The sequence below is a fragment of the Drosophila montana genome, unplaced genomic scaffold (assembly GCF_035044405.1).
Source record: "Drosophila montana isolate Dmon_TW-CO22-7 unplaced genomic scaffold, ASM3504440v1 contig_3833_1, whole genome shotgun sequence".
NCBI classification, from domain to species: domain Eukaryota; kingdom Metazoa; phylum Arthropoda; class Insecta; order Diptera; family Drosophilidae; genus Drosophila; species Drosophila montana.
In genome coordinates, this window is record NW_026998704.1 from 430,928 (window position 1) to 456,074 (window position 25,147).

The window sequence follows — 25,147 nt, forward strand, 5'->3', positions numbered from 1 at the left end:
GCTAATCCTGTTCTCCTCGATTTCCCTTAGCGCTCAATCGTATCAGGTGAACATACCCAAGGATTTCGAGTGCTTCAATTGCACGCTGCGCCTGCTGCGCCAGGCGGACGAATGGTCGAGCAATTATCGCTTCTGGTCCTGCGCCGATGTGGACATCAAGCAGCGCAAGGACTTCAAGGAGAGCTGCTCCGGCAAGGGCAAATACTTCCCGTCGCGCTGCAAGTGCGAAAAGAACTACTACGGACCGCAGTGCCAGTACCGGGACGAGTGCACCAGCAATGCGGACTGCGGCGCCCAGGGCAAGTGCATTGACCTGGACGGCACCTCGCTGCCCCGTCGCCAGTGCTACTGCAACCTTGGCTGGCATGGCTTCGGCTGCAGCAAGCGCTCGCCCTACAAGTCGACCAGCCTGGATCTGTCGGCCTTCACGAAGAAGGAGCTATCGCCGGACTATCACATGTACTGGCGTCTGCTGGAGGAGCAAAAGGAAATCGAGATCGTGCTCAAGGTCAATGGCACCTCATGGGTGGGCTTGGGCTGGCGGCCACGTGGACTGACGCCCGAATGCAAGAACTTCCCGCTGATAAAAGACATTGGAGACTTGACGACAACGCTTGAGAACGCGGGATCTGAACATTCGGCGCCAGAGCCGGCAAGTGAGCCGGAGCCCAAGAGCGAGCCAGAGCCTAAGAGCGAGCCGGAGCCTAAGAGCGAGCCGGAGCCTAAGAGCGAACCAGAGCCCAAGAGTGAACCGGAGCCCAAGAGCGAACCGGAGCCCAAGAGCGAACCGGAGCCCAAGAGCGAACCTGAACCCAAGAGTGAACCGGAGCCTAAGAGTGAACCGGAGCCTAAGAGTGAACCGGAGCCCAAGAGCGAACCGGAGCCCAATGCAGAACCAACAGCCGAGCCCGTTGCCGAGCCGAGCACCAAAACCAAGCGCGTCGCCAAGCATGAGGATGAGCTGGCCAGCATTGACGGCGTCACTTCAGTGGCCACCAGCGTATCATATCGCGTCAGCAGCAAATCCGGACGCAGCCGCCGCCAAGCGACAGGTAAGAGCGAGAGGAACTGCATTAGTTCGGCACCTGCAACAGTTAGCACAGTTCGTTTTATTTAGAGCTAATACGAGTAGTGGCAAAAACACACACAACCCTGCAGATCCTCTAGAGCAGCGTACTAGAAACTTACTGCATATTGTTATTGCTATCCTTGTTGAGCTTCTACTACTTTTGACCTCTCTCAAACCCGCACCTAACACTAAGCACACAAATCTATTTTATTCACCAAAACACGCTGTAAACACAGAGCCTAATAGCACATCGGAGCCGAAGAGCGAACCGGAACCAACGACAACGAGTGAGCCAGTGCCAAAAAGTGCACCGGAGGCAACAACAATTGTACCGGAACCTAAAAGCGAGCCTGAACCGAAGAGCGAGCCGGAACCCAAGAGCGAACCTGAGCCTAAAAGTGAACCGGAACCAAAGAGTGAACCAGAGCCAAAAAGTGAACCGGAACCTAAAAGTGAACCGGAACCCAAAAGCGAGCCAGAACCTAAGAGCGAGCCGGAACCCAAGAGCGAACCGGAACCCAAAAGTGAGCCCGAACCGAAGAGCGAGCCGGAACCCAAAAGTGAACCGGAGCCCAAAAGTGAACCGGAGCCTAAGAGTGAGCCGGAGCCTAAGAGCGAGCCGGAGCCTAAGAGCGAACCAGAACCCAAGAGTGAACCAGAACCCAAAAGTGAACCAGAACCCAAAAGTGAGCCCGAACCCAAGAGTGAACCGGAGCCAAAGAGCGAGCCGGAGCCCAAAAAGTCCGCAAATCTTGAGTCAGCAGGTAAACGCATGTGACTTGGTAAAGGCTTAGCATTTTCAAATCCCGATCTTCATTATCTACTAACCAAGCTAAACACAAAACCCACACGAATCGCATCGCCCCAACCCAGTCGAGAATTACTCTGACTCTTTCAATTGTGTTTCCATAGAGCCCAAGTACAAGCTTAATGCGTACACACCGCGCCACGACTTCAATCCCATGGACTGCACGGATATCGTCATCGGTACGGCGCGTGGCATGGCCAGCCGGGTGGGTGATTATTATACTCGGGATCGTTCGACGCCGCGCAGCGATGAGTTCTACGGCGGCAAATCGGATTTGTCCTTGGGCACAGGTTTCGAAGAGAATGGCGTGACCACCATAATATTCCGCAAGAAGTTGGTGGCCAGCGATGCCACCGATCACACCCTGGACGATGCGCTGACCCATGTGATCTGGGCCAAGGGTCAGGAGCCGGGCAGCTATGTGCATGTGCCAGCCTCTGGCTTAGAAACGGAATCATCATCCGTCAAGGACTTCTATCAACCGGATGAGCTCAAATATCATGGACACAAGCTACAACGCGGCGTTACCCAAATCAATTTCTTTGGTAAGTCAAGAAAAATCCCTAGCTAATCCAATCTTAACGATTGAAACTCCTGCAGAGAAAGACAAGCCTGCGGCTAACACCGATCGCAGTGATCTAAGCAGCAATGTGCTGGACAACGATTGCTACGGGCACTGGAAGTACCCCTCGAACTGCTCGCCCCAGGAGCACAGCTGCGAGTACTACGCCAGCTGGGAGACGGTGGGACGTGGCGACGAGATGCGCTGGCACATTGAGACATCGAATACACAAACCTGGACGGGCATTGGCTTCAGTGATGATCAGCGCATGTCGCAAACGGATGCGATTATTGGCTGGGTAGATGGACGCAGTGGTCGTCCCTTCCTGATGGACACCTGGGTGCTGGGCTATGCGCCGCCCAAGCTTGACGAACGTCAGGACATCTACAATGCATCCGGTCGCATCGAGAAGGGCGTCACCATCTTGGAATTCAATCGCAAGCGCGTCAGCAATGACGAACAGGACTTGTCCTTCACGGATGATCACTGTCTCTATCTGTTCTTCCCCGTGCTCGGGGGCGCCTTCAACGTGGTCAACAAGAAGACACGTAAGCACGAGCAGGTGCCACCCATTTCACCGCAACGCGTCTGCATCAAGTCCTGTGGCAAGGGTAGGTTCAAGCCATGTAAATAGCTGATCATGAGTTCATGCCATGTTTTTCTTCCAGAGCTGGAATCCGTATTCATGGGCACCAGCACACCAGCGCCCAGTCGCTTGGTCTATGCGGTGGGCGTTAAGCTCATGAACCTGGCTGAATCATTTGAGGCACCCAAGCCAGGCACTGTGGATTTCAACAATCTGGCCGCTACCATATCGGACTCCTTCAATGGCATACTTTCTCCTATTCCTGGCTACTATAAGACCGAAATTTTAGGCTTTGAAAAGTGCGTAATATGCCTGGGCATCAAATTCGATTAAGATTTTTATTAGCAGTATTTAGGCGCAGCCAACTTAACAGGCGCATTGAGTTTAAGCGTTGCCAGATCGCTTAACAATCACGTTAGGTTTAAGTGCTGCCAGATCGCAAAAAAACTTAGCTTACACCTAGTTAAAAACTTAAGAGATGCTGTTAACTTTAACTTTTCGTTTTTGGGATATTTGTATGATTTTATAATTATATATTTTTTTCTTTTTAAAGGGAGGGCAGCACAATGGTGGCCAAGGTGCAGGCCATGTTCGACAAGGCCGACGTCGAGAAGCTGCATACCCTGGATACGAATAATGTAGAGAAGACCAGCGAGGCGGCTGTGCAGAAGAACGCGGAAACTATTAAAGCAGCCCTATTGGATCAAATAGCCACCGGCAAGGTGGGCTCCCTGACAGTGGATCCGCAGTTCTTAGACTTCGAGGCGCTGGAATGTAAGTTTCGTGAAAGTAATGCCAAGATTTAAGCCTAACAGCTTTGGTTTTTATTTGCCCACAGACAAGAGTGCCGTGGATACGAGTGCCAAGGATACGATACTCTCCTTCTTCGATCTGTCCGAGACACGTTTGTATATTGTCCTAGGTCTGATCGCGGCCCTGGTGCTGATAGCTCTGATCCAAGCGTTCTGCACCATATTGAAGACCTCGCGCAAGAGCAAGAACACAAAGGTAAACTATTTTATTCCCATTGCCATGTTGATTACCAAGTTACCAAGTTTTAGCATTAACTTTACATGTTTGTTCAGTTTTAAACGTGGCGCACATAATTCTTGTTAAAGAGTTCAATTCTTACACGATTAATAATGTTTTTGTTCAATTGTATAATGTTATTTAAAGCTGGTTTACGTAATACCCGACGAATGGCGCATATATCAACAGCGGCAACACCAACGCTACTATCAGCCCTCTAGCGATCTATAAAAACAATATATATATATATATATATCCACAAAAAAAAATCCAAAAATTATCAACACAAATTACCCACCATATATGTTATAAAAAAATATATATATACTCGTATATGTCTCACTGCCTGAAGACCTACAATCTGCCCAATAAAATCAATAATAAAAAAAAATAGTTAGCCAAATATCAGAAAGTCCTAACAACAGCGCGGATATCTTTAAACATGTACTATATAGTATATACGCCAATGTGTTGTTGAGTCGCGTTTATCAAAATTCTAGAACATAAAGAATTCATTGGTAATTGAAATTCCTTTTTTGTTTGTTGTTGTACTTATTAACCAAAGTTGTGACTACTTTAAAATGCTAACCCCTAAAAAAAAACACCCCAATAATACTGTATTTGATCCCCAAAGGGTACTTTTCTCACATTTCTCACATTTGCTGTCTATCATTCCTGTATGTGTTTGCTAATCATTTAAAACATCTTATTTAATAACTATCTAGTTTCTTTAAACTTTATCTTTTGTGTTTGTAGCCAAACCAGTTAGCATTTGATCTATGCTATGTATTTCTTACTAAAAATATATACACATTGGAAAACTGCTCCTAAACTATTTTCCTACTATAAACTATGTATTTTCGAGCAATTGGAATGTAGTTCATTTCTTTCTGCACAATACTCCCTAACAATAATACCCATGGGTGTCATATCTTTAGCCTATCTCTGCTTATTAAATAGAAATTTGCAAAATTCGAGAAAAAACGCAAGCACAAGGCACATTCCAGAATCAGTTATAGTACATATTAGTCCTCCAAAAACGATGTCTAGCGCACAGTAATCTTGAGCGTTCCGAACGTTTAGTATAGATCGTAATACACATAGAGCCCGTATGCCCAAATGCTGACTGGTTAAGCGCTAAGAACTGTACGAACCTGCACAAAATAATATCAATCTGTGGAATGCTCTGTTTGCTTACAGGAGAAACTGATACAGAACACACCCTGGAAGGAGTTTGCCTCGAACACGAACTACGCATTCGATCCGTATGGCGAAACCGAGGAGAAGCACATGACCAGCAGCACCGCGGCCAAGGAGAAGGCCCGCAATCGTTCCACGGCAAGCAGCCAACAGACAACGCTGCCCATGTCCCACTCGCCCACCAGCAAGTCGCAGATGTACTATGAGAACAGCAATGGGAATGGCCATGGTCATGGTCACGGCAAGAGCAGCAATGGCAACAGTCGCTCCAATGGTCGCCACATGACGCAGGAAAGCAGCGCGGGCGGCAGCGCGAGCACTGCACCCGGACCCTATGCACGTGGCAGCTATGCGGAGCGGGCTTATTCGCTGCCCCGCCAGAATCATCAGTACCAGCAGAGCTCGAACAATATGCAGCCATCCGGCTACTATACGCACGATCGTCGGGCTGCACGACAGGAGCGGGAACGGGAGCGGGAGCGGGGCGATGAGCGACGCCAACGACATGAGCGAGAGTCCAGCTATGATAGATCGCGCGAGGATCCACGTTTGAATGGCGGCGCCGATACGCCGGACTTTTACTTCATGCCGTCCCAACGCAAATATTCCGGCGAAGTGGTGCGCGTTTATGTCGACTACAACAAGGATCCAAAGCACTAAACAACAAAAACAAACAAACAAACAAATTGAAAGTGCATACACAAAACACGTTGCAGCTTATTTAAAATCTTTTTTTAAGTACTTCGCTCTATATATTCCGTCCTTCTATCCGGCTGACTGCTGCTTCTCGTTTCAATTGCCATAAAGCAGTTTCACTGCATGCGTTTTACGGGGAAGACCTCCCACATTTTCACCATTTATTTTTTTTGTTTTGGGTGCGTAAGCTTTATAACAACGCACAAGCGCACAGAGTTTAATTTAATGCAGTTCAGGAAATGTTTTTTAAATCCACAATTTAGTAAATTGTAAATATTTTGCATAGAATATAATTGTCTGGACAAGTATTGATTCAGGACTTTTGCAATGTTTTCTATTTAATGTGCAAAGAAATATAGTCACTGTATTTAATCAAATTAAATATATGTATGTTAATATATAAAGTTTAAAAATGTTGAGCGCATTATACGATATAATACTCGTACAAAATGTTTAATTTTACAATACATTAAGTTCATATTAATAAACTTAGGCACGTAATCTACAGTAAAAAGTTGGTTTAAATTTGTGCTAAATAAGTTGATTTTTCAATTTTGAATTGCCAACCGTTCCTATTTGTCAGTGCTGTTTTAAGTGCTGCAAAGCGTGATATCCCACATATCGATATTGCACGCCGTAACTATCGATATGTGTTTACTGCTTATATTATCATCCCAATGCGCAGAGTTTCGCGCGCTTTTAGTAGAAAATGAATGCCTGCTCCACACATTATTCGCGTAATTGAATCGTTTGAGTGAATTGAGGTAGTGGAATCAATTAAAAATTATATTATTTATTGTGTCAAATAAACACAAAACACAATGGACATCGATGCAGAAGTGGGTCAGGCGTACCACACGGTGCAGTTGTCGACAAAAGAAATGCTCAAAAACAATCGACGTCAACATTATTGCAATGTAAGTAGTTTTCATGAACTTTTCGCTGTGCTGTGCTGTGCATTTTATGCAATTATAACAACAACCACTATTGTATTTGTTGCTAATGCATAATCTAGATGATTAACCTGCTGGCCAGCAGCTGCAAAGCCTCGGGCCTGATAACCACTTCCTTTACAAATGAGGAACTGGTAGAGTTCTGGCTGGGCGACATTTTGCCCCTAATGTTTGACACAGATCGCAATATACAGAACTGCGCCGTGGCTGCCATGGCCGAGGCTCTGGTTGCACTCGACGTGTCTGTCATACACGGCGCGAAATGTTGGCCCCAGATACGCAGCGAATTCGTCAACAACTACACGACGCTCATCGGAGAGATGCGCGATGCGAGGAACAACAATTGGCACAAGATCTGGACGCTGCTGGTGCAGATCATGGACAGCGAAATGCTGCGTGGCTGCACCTACATCAACAAATTTCTTGCCGTCGTCGAGCTGGGCTTCCGCAACCCGGACAATGGCGTACGCTCCGAGGCGTTTCTCTGCTGGCGCGTGCTCATCAAGATCTTTGCCGCCTACAATGAGCTGGCGGCGGGCAAACGTTTGCGTCTGCTCCTCATTCCACTGCGCACATCACAGTCGCGTTCGCCGCACGTAAGCGGCATCAAGCTGCGCGTCTGGTGGTATTTGATCAGCTGTCTGGATGCTGAGCTGCCCAAATCGTTCGACAATGCTGTTGAGTATTTCTTGAGCTTTTTGTTTGGCGGCGGCGCGCGTGGCAATGCAACTGGCCTGGCGCACAGCTATCAGACAGCGCGGGAGCTGGCGCTGCCTTGCCTGGTCGCCTTGTGGAATATGGAACCATCCTCGGCAGCCCTGCAGCGCCTGCTGCGTGACATGCGCCTGGAAGTGCTCAGCCAGCCCTCGCCGCTTATGAGCTCTGAGCTGCTGCAGCAGCACTGGCGTCCCATGTTGGCAGCGGCTGTTGCCGGCATGCAGCTGCTCAGCCAGACAGAGCACAGCTCTGAGACGGAGCAGGAGCTGTTGAATTTGCTGCTGCGCAATCTGACGCTGGCCATGTTCCAGCTGCGCGTGGCCCCCTTTACTGTCGCCTGCTGTGCGGAGCTGGAAAAGACGCTGCCCGGCGACGGCAGCATTGTGCGCTCCGTTTTCAATGCCTGCGCTGGCCTAGCCATGCCACCGCAGCGCGTAGACTCCCTAGATGTGCTGGAAGCCTGCATGAAGCTATGCCTGAAGGCGCGGGCCGAGGTGCCGCCTGCCATTATGCAGCGCTGCGTGTCGCTCATCTATGCCCCGGAGCAGCTGGAGACGCGCAACACCAGCGAATTCCGTCAGCTCAGCAGCTTGGCGGAGCTGCTCATGCAAAATAACGACGAGGAGGACTACGATACCTTTGGGCTCAAGTTGCAGATATGGCGACAGGTCTCCGGCGCACTGCTCGACTACTTGCGTGAGAATGCGCTCGAATATCGCGTGGCGCACAATGCTGCGTTCGTGGATAGCTGGATTCTGTGGCCGCTGCAGACAAGCGCCAGCTTTGCCGGACGACGCGCGAACAGCTCCTTCGACGGCGCCTTCTGTGAGCAGTGGCGGCAGCTCATCAATGCGGGCCACAATGCCAATGAGCGCAAGAAATTCGTTGCGGATCTAAAAACGGCGCTGATCGAGCTCCTGAAGAATGGCAGTAAAGAGGAGCCGCATTTCGCGGAGATGTTTGATATCTATGTCAGCGCGGTGCTTAAGCTGGGCATCTGCAAGGACTCGCCTCTCTACAAGGATGTCTTTGCGCTGCTCTACGCTGTCTTTGAGCGACCAGCGCTGTCCCAGTCGCTGCTGGAAGGGTGTTTGAATACCCTGCGCAATGTCATACTGGAGCTGCGCCAGAACGAGCTCATGGTCGTGTTTGATGCACTGAAGCCCACTTTAAGTGCGGCGCTCCAGTGCTGGAACAAGGGCAAGTACGAGGGCAGCTTTCTCAACGAGTGGAAGCGTGCCATTCAGGAGAAATTCCGCAAGCTGTCCATGAAGAGCATGGCCAATCAGCTAAAGGATCTGTTCAAGGGCGACGACCTCTTCGTTATCATACCCTCCGTGTGGAGCTTGAATCCGGACAAGCTCACCGATCGCCAGAAGGAGCGTTTCGCGGAGAAGTCGGACATCCCGGCGCTGTACAATGACATGAGCCAGTCGCAAGACTCCTCCATCAAACCCTGGACACCCAAGAAGGTGGTCATCGCCAAAAGCAAGCAAACCGAATTGGCCCTAAGCGGCGCTGACCGGAATACAGAGCAGGAAAAGGACCAGGATAGCGATGGCGTTGTCATCATTGAAGAATCACCAACTGATCCGCCCACCACTCCGGCTGCTGTGGTGTGTACGCCCACGCGCCGGCGTCAGCTATCGGAAGTGGCCAGCACCGAGCCGAGCGGCACGGAAAAGTACAAATTCCGCAAGCCGCGCGCGCAAATCGAGGAAGAGGCCAAGCCAACGACCGCTGCTGCCGCAGATACACCTGTACGCCAGACGCGAAAACGTGCTGCACAAAAGGATAAGCAAATCGAGCAGCCGGCAGCAGCTACCGAAAGACTGCGTTCGCCCAGAAAGCAAACAGCAACCCCTCAAACAACAACAACGACAGCTGCAGCAGGTAAGAAGTCCATCAACATGCTCTGCGAATCGTCTTATTGAAGTTTCTCTTTTTGCCACAGCTGCCAGCAAAGCCAGCGCACAGAAGGTCAAGGATACTGCCAAACTCACCCCTATGCAGAGCGAGGATCTCTTTGCTGAATTTGCAACCCCGACACCTGTTGCACAAGCCCTACCCGAGCCGGCCAGAAAAACGCCGAGTGTGCCGGAAACGCAGCTGAGTGTGTCCCCAGAACCGACTGTCGAATCGGTGGCCAGCACACAGATGCCGTCAGAGCCCATGGGCGATCCCATGCCCATGACAGAGACCTCGCCCAAGAAGCCCAATACACGACTATGCAATTTGGTAAGTCCACAAGAAACTAGCTCGGATAGATATGTTGGCATATTTTATAAAAATAAAAGCTACTTGTGAGGGGGAATAGAAATATTCCAACTGTGAAAGAAACTAAAAAGAGAGAAACTTGAGAATAATAGGAAAACATTTAGGATTGAAAAACAGATCAACTATTGAATTGCTTAAATAATGTGACTATGGTGGTTATTAAATAAATAATAAATATTTTAATAAATGACCAAATAAATAATAATAATATAAATAACAAATAAATAAAATAAATACAAATTAAATTATCATAAAGGTGGTTATTAAATAAATAATTAGTAAATAAAAAAATAATTAATACAAATTAAAAAAATAATTACAAATTAAATTATCAGAATGGACTTTATCGAAAGATATTATTTAATGACAATCTAAAGGAATAGAAACTAAATATGAACTCTAGCAATCTGACCATAGATGTCTTAGATGAAGGGACAATTCAATTATGTACCATCAGTATAATCATGAAGGACCATGGAGAAAGGAATAGGAATAGATCGATAAATAATAAAAATGTGCCCATGGATACAAATTTTGACGAAAATTGATCTTTCATGAACTAGAGAAATGGATGGAAACTAAATAAAACCCTGGAGGACATGATTAATAGAAAGATTAATTTAAATAAAATTAGTGTAATAGCAGATAAAAAAAATAAATATGCATTAAGAAGAGATGGCGGGAAATGAATTTAATTAACGAAAATAATTAAAAACCTTGCATGTCCTCACATGGGTGAATAATAATTTAATTGACAAAAATCATTAAAAACTAATGCATGACGTATTAAAAGGGATCAAAAATTAAACAATAATAAAAATAATATGACCATGAAGGACAAACCCGAAGAAACTAGGAAGCAATTAAATAGGCATTAAAAAATGTGAAATTTGGAAATAACAAAGAATTGTGACTAAGCTAAGCCTTTGTATAACTACACTCCGTTAATCTCAAACATCTAAATCCACCTTGGCAGAGCTCCCCGCCGGACCGCAAGCAGACCAACAACTCGACAAGTCCGACGCTGCGCCCGAAGCCGTCGGCCCATTTGACCGGACGCGGGGCGCAGTTGATCAACATGATACGGAACAAGAAACTGGATGCTGGCACACCCTATGCACTGGCCGCCTCGACGTCGGCGGCGACTCGCGGCCAGGGAACGCCCGCTCGCCAAATGGAGCGCGCCGAGCTGGTGTCGACGCCCACCTGCGAGCTGAACGAGCTGACCGCGGCGGAGCACACGTCCACGCCCATACAGCAGGCGAAGGATCTGTTGATATTCTCGAAGCGACTGCCATCGCCTTCGGCGAGTCCGTCCGCGTCGATATTGAAGCGCAAGCTGCGCTGCGAGAGCATCGATGACTTTGAGTCGCCGGCACTGAAGCGCAAACGGGTCAGTTTCCATGATCCGCCCGTCTCCATAACGAAGGAGTATCTGCGCGACGTGGAGGAGACGCGCAGCGGCAAGCCGAAGCGCTGCCTGCTGCTCGACAAGCTCGCCCAGACCACGGAGGTGCGGCAGGCGCTGAAGCGACGCGGCCGACTGGACAGCATCATCGAGATTGAGAAGTTTGCGCACGAACAGACCGCGAGGAGCGCGGCGGTGGACAAGTCAATGGACAAGTCCCACGAAGCAGTGGAGGACGAGGCTTTCGATACGCTCAAATGGAACGATACGACAACGACAGCGGGCGGCGAGGAGAAGACTCAGCCAGAAGCCGAGGCTCTGCCTGCAGCCACGCCCAGTCGTGACCTGGCCATACTCGATGCAGATTCCGCACTGGATCTGGTTGTGGAGCAATGCTCGCTGGACTCTGTGCTGGAGCGTTTCTTTGCCAAATCGCACAGCTCGCCGCTGAAGAGCGCCCTCAATCTGGCCAAATTCCTGTCCAATCAGATGAAGTCCAACGACAAACTGAAGACCACGGTGCTGGAGACGCTGTCCGAGAATCATTCCAAAGATTTTCTGGATCATGCTGTGCGCGAGAACCTGTCCTCGGTGGTGTGCGATCGCCTCAATCTGAACTCGGTGCTGGAGTACATTTGCGCCAAGTCGAAGATCAACAACGCCTGCCGCACCAGCCTCTTGGGCCAGGTGCCGGCGATGATACGCCTGGAGGCGGAACGCTTGGGTCTGCTCCAGCAGCTGCTGCAGCAGTGCAGCATCGGCGATGACCAGCTGCTCGATCTCATTGGCCAGTTGATGCGGATGCGCGACAATCGGAGCAACTGCATCATTGCCAGCGGCAGCGGCGGCGGCGGCAGCATTAATGACAACGTGGCCGAAACTGCGGCCGACTCATCCTCCAATTTGTGAGTCGAATATTACTTCCTGCAAGTATTTTATATCTATTTTTGACGGCCATTATCAAGAAATCGTTTGACCTGATATTTGCCGTAGCCTAAGTTACATTTTTTTATAGTTATACGCTGTTTATGGCACCTGCTTTTTTATGGTTTACCCTGATTATAAATACAAATATATATGGAATACAAACTATTTTTACCCAAAACATGACAACACTTGCATCATTTAAAACAAACTTATTTTCTTATGCCTCGCCCCTCTATTCGATTCTCATGGATGTAAGCAGCTCTCCTTAGTTGTGTGTTGGCTCTGAAAGATTGGGTTTAGTGATTAAGCAAACCGACTCTAACTATCCATCTCTCGCTTTACTTCTCGCTCTTAAAAAATATAATAATAATAGTTATAAACAATTTAAAGCTGAATACTGCATATCTTCTAGTCGGTCACTTTCGACTTGAGCACTTACACTGCCCTTATATGTGATTCTCACAACCTTTTGCCCAGCCCTTCTTAGCTATTATAAATCAGGTCACACTGGTTTAGTATTAACCCCCATAAGCTTTATTCACAGCATAAGCTCTTAAGTACCCATTTTGACCCACTAACCTTCAGTCGACTTGAGCACTTACACTGCCCTTATATGTGATTCTCACAACCTTTTGCCCAGCCCTTCTTAGCTATTAGAAATCAGGTCACACTGGTTTAGTATTAACCCCCATAAGCTTTATTCACAGCATAAGCTCTTAAGTACCCATTTTGACCCACTAACCTTCAGTCGACTTGAGCACTTACACTGCCCTTATATGTGATTCTCACAACCTTTTGCCCAGCCCTTCTTAGCTATTAGAAATCAGGTCACACTGGTTTAGTATTAACCCCCATAAGCTTTATTCACAGCATAAGCTCTTAAGTACCCATTTTGACCCACTAACCTTCAGTGGAGGACTTGGCTACGTCGTCGCCGCAAAGATAAGATTACTAAGTATGCGAATTAGTATGCATATTAAGTGTTAGTAGAGGTACTACGAAAAGTCGCAAGCATTAAGATTTGTTTGCATGTGTGTTCGCCGTGTACAATTCCATTGATAATGTTCACGTGCGAACATTCCGTCTCGCCGTGAGCTTTATCTGCCGTCGGCGTCGTCTGCCGACATCGTCCGACCGAGCTTTAGAGCTTTCCGGGTGGGCGGGCGGCGCGCAACAGTTGCGTTCCCGTGGCCGGCAGAAATGACCAAGAGCTGAGAATCTGCTACGATTAAACGATACTTTTATATCAAATGCAGATACCAAAAGAAAAGACAGCAAAACCCAAATAATCGCCTGACAAATTAGTCGAGCACATTTTGGCAAGGTTATTTGTAGGTCTGCACTTTGCGGGTCTGGGTCTGGCTATATAAATAGCCTGCTGTTGCCTTTCTTCTGGCTAGACAAATGTTGCTGACCTAACCCAAGCTGCTGGACGTCATCGTGCACGTCCAATATGTCTGCTCCCTGTCTAGAAAATGGTTTCTTCTTCCTCCTCCACCCGGTTTACGTCTGGCATGAATTAGCACTGGATTTGGGCTTCAGCTGACGTTTATAATTTTGGTTATTTCATTTGTGTTAGCTGTTGCTAATGAATCATTCAATAATCGCGGGAAACTAATTGAAATGCGTAAAGCATTAGACGAAATTCCGCTTATCAATCGGAAATTCAAGGGTACACTGCACAGCAGGAAAATAGTTTCGTGCAGAGGCTGGAGTAATAGCTAGGTATGGAAAAAAAAAACGTTAAAATAATGGGAAAAAATTTTGAATAATGGGAACAGAGAGAGAAAAAAATACTATGGGAAACTTTAAACGGTTTAAAAAAATATATAACACATAACAACATAATTTTACCATTGATTTCGATACGCGAAAACAAAATTAAAAGACTTTTATTTTATAAACATATTTTAACTTCAAAATCAACTGTCAGACTTAAGCATTGTAATTTTTAAAAACTGAAATTTTATTGTGCAGTGTTTGGAATATTTTTATCTTTTATGACGCGTCGTGCCGCCATTTACCAGCCTAGATATGCGAGTAAGTACTCCCATTGTATCTACAGACCGGCAAATGTGCAAACAAATTGAATAATCACAAAGTCATGGGGTGAATATAATGAATATGCCTGGGTACGACGAAAAGATACCCTTATTTAGTTATATTTAAGCTTTTATGAATCAGAGACCTGCATAATATGAAAATGAGTTATATGAGGGCTGAACCTTGTAATTTAAGATCGCGTTTTAGAAATCCGTCATGCTATTAAATTTTAACTATTAGCTTAGCATGCCCTCTCTGTGTATTCTACGACAGGGCAGAGCATTGTTTAAATATGTGTGTCTAAAGATATGAATATAGAATAGCGCTCGGTTAGTTACAAATAGAAAATAAACTAGTAGATAAAAATAATATAAACGACGCCGTGTGCTGCTCAGTTCAGCCACAAGGTGAACTCATCATTCACGAATAAACGAGTGTGTGTGAATAGTTCGTCAGTTTCAGTTTTTTGCCGAGTGCTTGCTAGCCAATTAGACGTGTGCTATAGACGCGAGAGCGGATGTAAGAACAGCTGTTTATTAGAGTAACGGCAAGAAGGGAACAGTTCGACAAGTTGCAAAATTCTCTGAGCCAAAAAAGCTGCACATGCAACGGCAACAGCTGCTGCACAGCCAACCAGCAACAGCAGCCAACCAGCCATATAGCCAGCCAGCTGTGTGGGGTTATACGTGAACGGTCAGCGTTTAGAGCGACGACGACTATCAACGCACACGGACGGGGTAGCAGAGCAGCAGACAGAACTGTTCACAAATTTCCAGCAGCGACGATTACGAATTTCCAGCATCAGAATAACAACAACGGTAAGCTAATACACAATTTGAACAAGCTCAAAGCGGTCGCGCGGGCAACAACAGCAGCGGCAGCAGCAGCAGACCGAGCCGAGTGCGAACTAAAAGTGAATAAAAACTCTGATGTAATCATTCGCTATTACGCTCGCCACAAAAAAAAAAAAAAATATCAAATCACATTGAATTTCTTCAAAAATCGCCACCCGTTGTTGCCGCTGTGGACTTTGTTGGATTTTATTCAGCTTTTATTGCGTGCCGCGAACGGTTTGGCTGGAAACAACTCAAGGTAAACATTTGGTAGGCGTCTGGAAACGCATAAACGACGCAGCTCAAATTGTGGGTTAATTCTTATGCGTTTATTCAACACTGGGCAAAGCTTTGTTTGAGCACTAACCAAAAAACATATAGACCGGACATGCAGAGTAAAATAGGTGGTCTCCAAAAATTGGTTTGCATCTGGTCCAACGAGCGAGTAAAATATACATATGACATCTTTTGATCGCTCACACTACAGGAAACTCCTTTGGCTTACTCTCTTCCATATGATTTGTGCGATAGAACGGCATCGCTGTTTTTTATCTCGCTCCCACTACAGGAAACTGCTTTGGCTTACTCTCTTCCATATGATTTGTGCGATAGAACGGCATCGCTGTTTATTTTTATCTCGCTCGCACTTACTCTCAGTGCTCTCAATGCTCTCTTCATGTCTAGGTACCGTTTAAATGTTTGTGTGTGCATGTGGCCGCACAAGCAAAAATGGCCCACAAATTCAATTTTTGTCAAAAGTCGGTGGCATTTCTTCCCTCTTGAGGGGACGAGTAATATGAAATCATGAAAGGGTTTGCCAAGTCGATGCGAAATTCTTTCATTTTAGCTCGGTATTGCTGGAAAGGGTACCTAAGCGTTGGCATGTGTGCATTTAAAAGTTTTTGGACTTGCTATTCACGCATACTTGCATATTTTGTATATGAATAGAAACATTTATGCGCTTGTGTGCCTGTTGGTCCCTGCCTGCCTGTCCGATCCAAATTTGACAATATTTTTGGACTTCTGAATTTCGAGCTCTGCGCATACACACACACAGACACAAATGTGTGTGAATGGGCAGATCATGGGCGCAAAAGAAAATATTATTTTTGGCCCGCGGTTGTCGCGCACCCTTCTTTTTATGATTTTGGGGTTGAATCGATGAAAAAATGTTGACCCCTCAATACCTGCAGATCCAATTCATATATGAAAAAGCTAAATATTTAAAGACAATAAAATTATGAATACTATAAATATATAATTGCTCCTATTTTGTATTTGGTATATTTTGAATATTTTAAAGATTTTATTTTTACACAATTTTCTTAAAACTAGTTAAGTGATCAGTCACTTGACCCAAATATGCAGGTACAGGTGCTTGGCAAAATTTTACCCTTTCCACCCAACGGGCTGCTGCAGGGGTCAACATTTTTTCATCGATTCAACCCCAAAATCATAAAAAGAAGGGTGCGCGACAACCGCGGGCCAAAAATAATATTTTCTTTTGCGCCCATGATCTGCCCATTCACACACATTTGTGTCTGTGTGTGTGTATGCGCAGAGCTCGAAATTCAGAAGTCCAAAAATATTGTCAAATTTGGATCGGACAGGCAGGCAGGGACCAACAGGCACACATGCGCATAAATGTTTCTATTCATATACAAAATATGCAAGTATGCGTGAATAGCAAGTCCAAAAACTTTTAAATGCACACATGCCAACGCTTAGGTACCCTTTCCAGCAATACCGAGCTAAAATGAAAGAATTTCGCATCGACTTGGCAAACCCTTTCATGATTTCATATTACTCGTCCCCTCAAAAGGGAAGAAATGCCACCGACTTTTGACAAAAATTGAATTTGTGGGCATTTTTGCTTGTGCGGCCACATGCACACACAAACATTTAAACGGTACCTAGACATGAAGAGAGCATTGAGAGCACTGAGAGTAAGTGCGAGCGAGATAAAAATAAACAGCGATGCCGTTCTATCGCACAAATCATATGGAAGAGAGTAAGCCAAAGCAGTTTCCTGTAGTGGGAGCGAGATAAAAAACAGCGATGCAGTTCTATCGCACAAATCATATGGAAGAGAGTAAGCCAAAGGAGTTTCCTGTAGTGTGAGCGATCAAAAGATGTCATATGTATATTTTACTCGCTCGTTGGACCAGATGCAAACCAATTTTTGGAGACCACCTATTTTACTCTGCATGTCCGGTCTATATGTTTTTTGGTTAGTGGTTTGAGTCTACCTACGCACTGCTTCGGCATGTCATGGAACGAAGCGCGCCCATATCGATTTAACACACTTAACGTAATTTTTTTTGCTGCCAATTGTACATGTGTGCGTTGGAATGTTGGAATGAAACACACACGCACACACACTCGGTTCCAATGCTGCGCGCGCCGGCAGCGCAGAAAAGTTCGCAACAAAAAGCTTGAAGTGCTCTCCCATTGCTTTTGCGCTCTCACTACAACAAAAGAGAGCGACGAAAGAAAGAGACATTAACGAAAACAAAAACAAATAAAAGTGCTTAATATGCCGTTTAATTAGATTTTAAAAATAATTTTTAATTAGCTAAACAACAATAAAGAGAGCGTTTCGTTGCCTTAAGAGAAGATGTCGTCGCGCATGTTTAAATTCGGCGTCACCGCCGCCAGCGCCTGTGTGGGCTCTGTAATTGCCTCCTGGACCATCGATCGCTGGAACTCGCCGCATGTGGTAAGTGCAGATGACTTTTGGCCATTAGCCAACCCTTAACCGAATGTGTGCTCCACAGGTCAACAATGCCATGCAACGCCCACCCAAACGCAAGCGCACCCTGCCCATGCGTAGCGAACAAATCAAATCCCTGATGAGCGGCGAGGAATTTGATGTGCTCATCATTGGCGGCGGCGCCACGGGCGCTGGCTGCGCCCTCGACTCCATTACAAGAGGTTCGTACGAAATACCCCTCACAGTTAACAGTATTTAAATGGGTCGCTTTGACACAGGTCTAAAGACGGCGCTCGTCGAACTGGATGACTTTGCCAGCGGCACCTCATCGCGCTCCACCAAGCTAATCCACGGTGGCGTGCGCTATCTGCAGAAGGCTATTCTAGGCGTAAGTATCCCAATTATTCAGAATCTATTTAAGCATGTATAACTAGCAGGTATTACCCAGCCTAAGTACAATGTTATCACCTAGTTGCTAGGCCTTAATCCCGGGCTGGAAAACTTAATCTAATGTTACCGGGTTATACCTGCGAGTCTAATAAATAGGAGTAAAGCTTAGCAACCTATCCTAGATCGTAGTACTCATTCCTAAGGCTAGAAGTAATGCTTGTCTCCATGTATTTCTCACTATCGCTACAGCTAGATCTTGAGCAATATAGAATGGTTAAGGAGGCGCTGGCGGAGCGCGCCACAATGCTTGAATCGGCGCCACATTTGACGCATCCGCTGCCCATTATGCTGCCCGTTTACACGTAAATAGCAAATCGACCTCTGTCCAGGCGGATTTATAAATATTATTTGCATTTCAGGTGGTGGCAGGTGCCCTATTTCTGGGTGGGCATCAAGGCGTACGATCTGGTGGCCGGCGATCGCAATGTGAAGAGCTCGTATTTGCTGTCCAAGAAGGATGCTCTGGAGCTGTTTCCCATGTTGAAGAAGGATAAGTTGTGCGGTGCCATTGTCTACTATGATGGCCAGCAGGATGATGCCCGCATGTGCCTGGCGGTGGCTTTGACAGCTGCTCGACATGGCGCCACCGTCTGCAATCATGTGGAGGTCCAGGAGCTGCTCAAGAAGGACGACGGCACCGGCAAGAAGGTGCTGTGCGGCGCCAAGGTCAAGGATCATATCTCTGGCAAGGAGTTTACGGTCAAGGCCAAGTGCATAATCAATGCGACTGGCCCCTTCACCGACTCCATTCGCAAAATGGACGATCCGACGGTGAAGAGCATCTGCTGTCCCAGCTCGGGTGTGCATATTGTGCTGCCCGGCTACTATAGCCCCGATCAGATGGGTCTGCTCGATCCCTCAACATCCGATGGACGCGTCATCTTCTTCCTGCCCTGGCAACGACAAACAATTGCCGGCACCACAGATCTGCCCTGCGAAATAACGCACAGTCCCACCCCGACCGAGGATGAGATTCAGTTCATCTTGAGCGAAATCAAAAACTATCTCAACGCCGACGTTGAGGTGCGTCGCGGCGATGTGCTGTCCGCCTGGAGTGGCATACGCCCACTCGTCTCCGATCCCAACAAGGAGGACACGCAGTCCCTGGCGCGCAACCATATCGTCCATGTTAGCCCCTCGAATCTGGTCACCATTGCCGGTGGCAAATGGACCACCTACAGAGCCATGGCGGAGCACACTATGGATGCGGCCATCAAGGGTAACTATTCATAAAGATATCTTGTGTATAATCAGCTTGAACTGCCTTAATCTTTGCCAGCCTGCAACCTGAAGCCGGAGCGCACCGAGGCTGTCACATCGTATCTGAAAATTGAGGGCGGCCAGGGCTGGACACCCACCATGTACATACGGCTGGTGCAGGATTTCGGCCTGGAGTGCGAGGTGGCTCAGCATCTGGCCAAATCGTATGGTGATCGCGCCTTTGCCGTGTCCAAGATGGCATCGCTCACCGGCAAACGCTGGCCCATCATTGGCAATCGCATCCATCCCGAGTTCCCCTACATTGATGCCGAGATTCGTTATGGCGTGCGCGAATATGCCTGCACCGCTGTGGATATGATTGCGCGCCGGCTGCGTCTGGCTTTCCTTAATGTGCAGGCCGCCTCGGAGGCGCTGCCCGTCGTTGTGGACATCATGGCCGAGGAGCTGCAGTGGTCCAAGGCAGAGAAGGAGCGCCAGCTCAAGCATGCCACGGAATTTTTGGCCAACGAAATGGGACATACCATCAATCGTCAGTCCAAGGAAAGAATACCCATTAAACTGTCCAAGGAGGAGATTCAGACATATGTCAAACGCTTCGAGCTTATCGACAAGGACAAGAAGGGCTACGTCTCCATCAACGATATTCGCCGCGGGCTCAAGAGCTTCGGCGACGGCGATGTCTCCGGCGAGCAATTGCACGACATTCTCAAGGAGATCGACACCAACATGAACGGCCAGGTCGAGCTGGATGAATATCTACAGGTGCGTACTCACACAAAATCAAGCTTTATTTCATTTCACAATACACAAGACAAATATTAAAATACAAGAATTAAAATTGCAGTCGGTTATACCCGACTGCCTAATACTCGGTTCACAGTCTATTAAATCAGTCGTAGTCGTCCGGCTTTTTGGGCTGGCGACTCTAAGATTAGGCAGTGTCTATTTTCTTATTAAAATTATTTTGTTGGGCTTGATCTTAGAGGCGATAATATGAATAGTCTACAAGATAAATTTGGGCAACCTAGTTTTAAAATGGAAGATATAATTAAACACGCTGTCTGACACGGATATACACGGATTTATATAAATATTGAAACTTTGAATTTCTCTTAAACGGACACACGAACGGACATTGCATACAACACACTATTTTCACATCAAGCCGAGTCAAGTTACACACACATATATATATATATATATATATAATCAAATTGCACAGATGATGTCCGCGATAAAGACAGGCGATGTGGCCTATTCCCGGTTCGCTCGCATGGCCGAGCTGGAGGAGCAGAAGCACGAGGCGGCTAACCTGAAGCAGAAGATTAGCGTCGATCGCTCCGGTGGCGGCTTGTAAGTGACTTAAAGGACGAGGACTTCACGCGTACATCTAGAGCACATCTAAACTAGGATTAAGCTGCAACGAATTATACAAACTATATAAACAACTTCTTTACATTTTGCTGTTAATAAAGTCTTGAAACTCACACCGACAGCTACGTTACGCAATGCAACAGCTACTGCTGGACTTGGCCGGAGGCTGTTGACTTGGAGCTGGCTGCTGCCTAGGAGCTGGCTGTTGCCCTGAAGCTGGCTGCTGCCTTGGAGCTGGCTGTTGCTTTGGAGCAGGCTGTTGCTTTGGTTCCTGCTTTTGCCTTGGAGCTGGCTGTTGCTTTGGAGCAGCCTCCTTCTGTCGTCCATTCCTTTGCTCGTCTTGGCTGAGACGTTCCGCGCGTGTGCCTAAGTTTTAAGCATAACTTGTTAGTTAACAGACGCCAATCGAAGTGCATTCTTTGAGTCCATCTTACTGAACGAGGATATGACATTTCTATCAATGTCCGCCGTCAAGTTGCCATCGGCACGCTCGAGCGTATAAAGATGTGCCACAACGCAGTTGAACATATCTTCGCGTTGACTTGGTGTGAATGCGGCAAACAAATCTAGTTTGGGATCCCAGAAAAAGAGCAGCTTACCATTGCGGCCAGACGTTGCCAAGGAAGTCTTCAATTCTCTGCACATCTAAAAAACGGACGGAAAAAAGGACAGACTTTATTTAGCTGAGATATTAAAATGGGAACTCCAAACCGAGTTGACTAATATGTCCTTTTAGACACCAGAAAGTTTATTAGCTATTATTATTATTTATAAGTGTTCCTCAAAGTTATGTCAATTTACACTCCCATTTTAAAAATATTATATTGATCAATCAGGTAAATTTCAATGTAGAATATATTGTAGATTACATTGAAATCAGACTCAGAATCGATATAATATTTATAAAATTAGATTGTGAATTATAAATAACTTTGAGAAATACTTTAACTTTCTAGGAGCATTAATTTTCCTATAGTACTTACGTCAATTAATATATCCTTTAGCGTCTTGGTACTCCAATAGGAGTCGGATTTGTGCTTGACTTGCCATAGAAACAGGGTCTTAATGTAATAGCTCTTTAGATTGTTCATATTTTGTTTGCTATCGCGAAACTTCTTCATAAACTTAATAGTTATCTTCAGCTTTTGTTTGTCCTTGATCATCACATTTTCGGCATCGTAGTAGGAGGCGCGGAATGATACGTTATTCGGTTCGAATGGCTTCAAGGGTTTCGGTATCGCATCCCAATAGCGAATATCCTTAAAATACTTGAGCTGCTCTGGCTCCAAAATATTTTGTCTGGCAATTAACCTGATGGCTGGCACAAAATCCACCGAGTATTTAATACCATTGTCATTGATAAACATCGTGTGCGCCGGACCACATCGTCTGTAGACCACCGAGGTGGCCCTTCCGTTCACCTCAATTTGGTTGCCCATTTTGTTAAGAGCTCGTGTCATGGCACCGTTTATCATACCCTGCAGCTTGTCCTCGAGCAGCAAATTCCTATTTGTGACCAATTTCTTCAAACCCGTGTATGAGACCTTGTTGTGCTCCTGTTTTTCCAGAGCATTCAGCACCTCGGTCATGTCCAAGGTAACATTACCGGGTCGCCTGGGATCCTTTTTCACAATAATCCTGTCATTCTCGGGAAACTTCAAATGAATTACCAAATCGAATTCGTCCGGCTTCGTGATCTTCAAATTGTCCGCATAACTTCCTGTGTAGCATAGTTATATATATATATATATATATATATATATATATATAGAGTGTAGACCGTATGACTAAAGCTCAAATAAAGTCTTTATCGTATATTCCAACTGTCAGCCTGATAATTGATCCGTTCACACAATCCCTTATCGCATCTAGTTTTATAGCTTCCTGACCTAGGGGCTTTCTTGGAAGCAGTTAGTTGCACGGAAATTGATAAGATCCCAATTTTGATTATAAATTGAAATAATGCCGTCAAACATTAACTGAACCGTTATCGTTGGAATATCGCGGACTGAAAACCTGCTGATATTTAGTCTGATCTAATGTTCCAATCTGATAAAGCAATCTTGTAATTCGTAAGGTTCGAAAATACATCTAGAAAAATAATATTAGATTTTATGCAAAAATAAGCTATATGAAAAATTATTTCGTTTTTGATAGGAGTGCGAGGATTAAATTGAAGCTCGTAATTTGACTAAAATTTTTTCATACATGAATTAAATTTTCCGCAAATTGTTTCTACATGTAAATAATGTGTGAGAAAGTAAAACATGGCTATATCAACTCATATTCTATCTGATTAAGAATATATATGTTCATTTCGTGAGACTGCAAAAATAATTAGATTATACCCGGCCATTGCAGTCTGAGAAAAAACAGTTAAATGTTTTTTTGCAAACGGAAATCTGAACTTCCAGCACAGCGAACCGCGCCCCTTAGCGAGGCGGCACATGCTTACATACACACACATGCACGCACTAAGGAACACACACACGCACATACAGACATACAGAGCATATATGTATTGTTGGCTTTCCAGTTGCAAACGCCACGTAGTCACGTAGCGAGCCGGAAAAAGCAATTGCACTTCCTTTTTTGCTTGGGTTTCACTTACCACCCAATTTGTGGCCACATAGCCACTTGCCTAGTGGCTGCTCCTCCTGCAGCGTTTTGTAGAGCGTATCTCGCAGTATATTATAATGATTCGTGAACAATTGGCGATCGCCATTGATATTTATATATTCTGCATTGGCTGTATGTAGACTCTGCTCTAGAAAAGACATTTTTTCGCACTTCCACTGCACTTAACTGATCTTAACGTGTCTAACACCAAGAATAAACTGAAACGACAAACTGCAAACTGTAAAGAAGAAATTTAAGAGAGCGTCTCAGCTGAGGCAGCCGGCATGGCATAATCTCAGCGATTACGAAGCGAACTGAAGGCTCGCTCGCCCACTCTCTCGCTCTCCCTCTCTCTGCGCTTCTGAGCTACGTCACGTGCAACTACAAAAATTTGTTTGCTATGTTCAGAAATGATTTGCAATTATCTTACTTTTTGATGCTTTGTACGTTTTAGTGTGCCACAACATTTTTGAACTCGTAGAAAACACAAAAAAATAAATGTAATTCTAAATAGATAAAACTCTCTCATTTTGAATAATTATTTATAAATAATTTGAATAATTAAAATATCAAACTTCATTTTGTGGATACTTTCTAAAACCAATTCTAGCTGGATTAAAAAAGCAGAAAAAAAGACTCAAAAAATAGGTCATATTTATTTACTACTCAACTCATTCCCACATTTCAATAAAAATAAGATTGGTTTGTTGATCGAATTAGTCAACTGTTATACAATAATTTCCTTGATTTTTAAAACTTAGGAGAAACCACATAACTAAATTTAAAGAAATTAGTTTTTGAGGCAAACGCACTTTTGAGTTTTTTTATGCTCAGTATCTTTCCATGTAATCTTATACTGTTTGCTCCATGTGCCATAAACATTGCTCGCTCAGAGAGAGCCGAATGACCTACACAATCAAAGTCAATCCGGTATCAGCGATTTTCTTTGTATGTGTCGAATATTGGCGGGCGTATCGCCAGAGTGTTTATACATTGTAAGCAATTGAGTTTTTATGTTTGTTTGCTTATGGGGAAATGTCTGCACACAAGAAATACATTTTCGGGACTTCCCTTTATTTAAATTTCATTTCTGTTTTTTGGTTCATTTTGAGACTTCTTCTTTTATGATCGTTCAGGGTGCAGGTCATTTATCAAAAGGTCAATATTGGCGTAGTTCTGTGTATTGCCTGAGAGCAGCCTATACAATGTAGCCTCTTGAGTTTGTATTCTTGTTTGTTTATGGGAAAAAGTCTGCAGTTTGCTTGATCCTTTACGGTGCAGGTTATATTTCAAACAGTGTTCAGATTAGTTGAAATAAGAAAACAGTTTCAGCTCGCCAAAGATTAAATTCCCTTGGATAAACAGTTTTAAAATTCTTGTTTGTAGGTATATTGTGATATATTTTCTGCCAATATGTTATATGTTGTTATATGTTAATAAAACAAACAACGTTGCTTATACAATAAATACACACATATATGTTTCTATGGCAGCTACATTGTCCGATCTAGCAGACACCAACATATGTATGTGTACTCCCTGCAACTTAAAGTTTACAGTTTTTAAGCTAAATACATCTGATTTGACTATATACATATATACGCATTTACTCGCGCATTTATTCTGGCCAGATAAAGTGCACGTACACCAGGCTACGGATTT

The 25,147-nt window shown here is 45.4% G+C and overlaps 4 protein-coding genes across 10 annotated transcripts in view; 3 read left to right on the plus strand and 1 right to left on the minus strand.

The window, feature by feature from the left end:
* The window catches only part of nahoda, a 30,701-nt gene extending 24,773 nt beyond the window's left edge, over positions 1 to 5,928 (plus strand). The window contains exons 5-12 of one of the 4 annotated variants that reach the window (XM_064695768.1): positions 31 to 1,052; positions 1,306 to 1,833; positions 1,982 to 2,422; positions 2,478 to 3,050; positions 3,108 to 3,324; positions 3,579 to 3,799; positions 3,864 to 4,033; positions 5,255 to 5,928. In XM_064695768.1, coding sequence (XP_064551838.1) covers positions 31 to 1,052; positions 1,306 to 1,833; positions 1,982 to 2,422; positions 2,478 to 3,050; positions 3,108 to 3,324; positions 3,579 to 3,799; positions 3,864 to 4,033; positions 5,255 to 5,914 — 3,832 coding nt within the window. In that variant the 3' untranslated portion in view covers positions 5,915 to 5,928. Of the gene's footprint in view, positions 1 to 30; positions 1,053 to 1,305; positions 1,834 to 1,981; positions 2,423 to 2,477; positions 3,051 to 3,107; positions 3,325 to 3,578; positions 3,800 to 3,863; positions 4,034 to 4,201; positions 4,353 to 5,254 lie in introns of those variants that run through there. The other 3 variants (XM_064695771.1, XM_064695772.1, XM_064695769.1) reach the window with 3 other exon arrangements.
* A 727-nt stretch (positions 5,929 to 6,655) lies between these two features.
* Rif1 (Rap1 interacting factor 1) lies at positions 6,656 to 12,410 on the plus strand. The gene is made up of 4 exons (XM_064695839.1): positions 6,656 to 6,867; positions 6,966 to 9,513; positions 9,575 to 9,858; positions 10,874 to 12,410. The coding sequence occupies exons 1-4, from the start codon at positions 6,772 to 6,774 to the stop codon at positions 12,212 to 12,214; spliced, it is 4,269 nt and encodes a 1,422-aa protein (XP_064551909.1). The 5' UTR covers positions 6,656 to 6,771; the 3' UTR covers positions 12,215 to 12,410.
* A 1,734-nt stretch (positions 12,411 to 14,144) lies between these two features.
* On the plus strand, positions 14,145 to 20,979 carry Gpo1 (glycerophosphate oxidase 1). 3 transcript variants are annotated; one of them, XM_064695752.1, is made up of 8 exons: positions 14,145 to 14,272; positions 17,684 to 17,827; positions 17,886 to 18,042; positions 18,100 to 18,209; positions 18,461 to 18,573; positions 18,631 to 19,490; positions 19,551 to 20,254; positions 20,715 to 20,979. In XM_064695752.1, exons 2-8 carry the CDS (start codon positions 17,726 to 17,728, stop codon positions 20,847 to 20,849), a joined length of 2,181 nt encoding a protein of 726 aa, XP_064551822.1. In that variant the 5' UTR covers positions 14,145 to 14,272; positions 17,684 to 17,725; the 3' UTR covers positions 20,850 to 20,979. The 3 variants fall into 3 exon arrangements, with proteins under 3 accessions (XP_064551822.1, XP_064551821.1, XP_064551823.1); XM_064695751.1 differs by lacking the exon at positions 14,145 to 14,272 and adding an exon at positions 14,935 to 15,093; XM_064695753.1 differs by lacking the exon at positions 14,145 to 14,272 and adding an exon at positions 15,352 to 15,367.
* cGlr1 (cGAS-like receptor 1) lies at positions 20,767 to 23,712 on the minus strand. 2 transcript variants are annotated; one of them, XM_064695754.1, is made up of 5 exons: positions 23,478 to 23,711; positions 21,850 to 22,586; positions 21,301 to 21,511; positions 20,981 to 21,232; positions 20,767 to 20,909 (listed from the first exon to the last, which is right to left on the minus strand). In XM_064695754.1, exons 1-4 carry the CDS (start codon positions 23,644 to 23,646, stop codon positions 20,994 to 20,996), a joined length of 1,356 nt encoding a protein of 451 aa, XP_064551824.1. In that variant the 5' UTR covers positions 23,647 to 23,711; the 3' UTR covers positions 20,767 to 20,909; positions 20,981 to 20,993. The 2 variants fall into 2 exon arrangements, with proteins under 2 accessions (XP_064551824.1, XP_064551825.1); XM_064695755.1 differs by having other exon boundaries at positions 20,789 to 20,928; positions 23,478 to 23,712.
* Between the last annotated feature and the right edge of the window lie 1,435 nt (positions 23,713 to 25,147).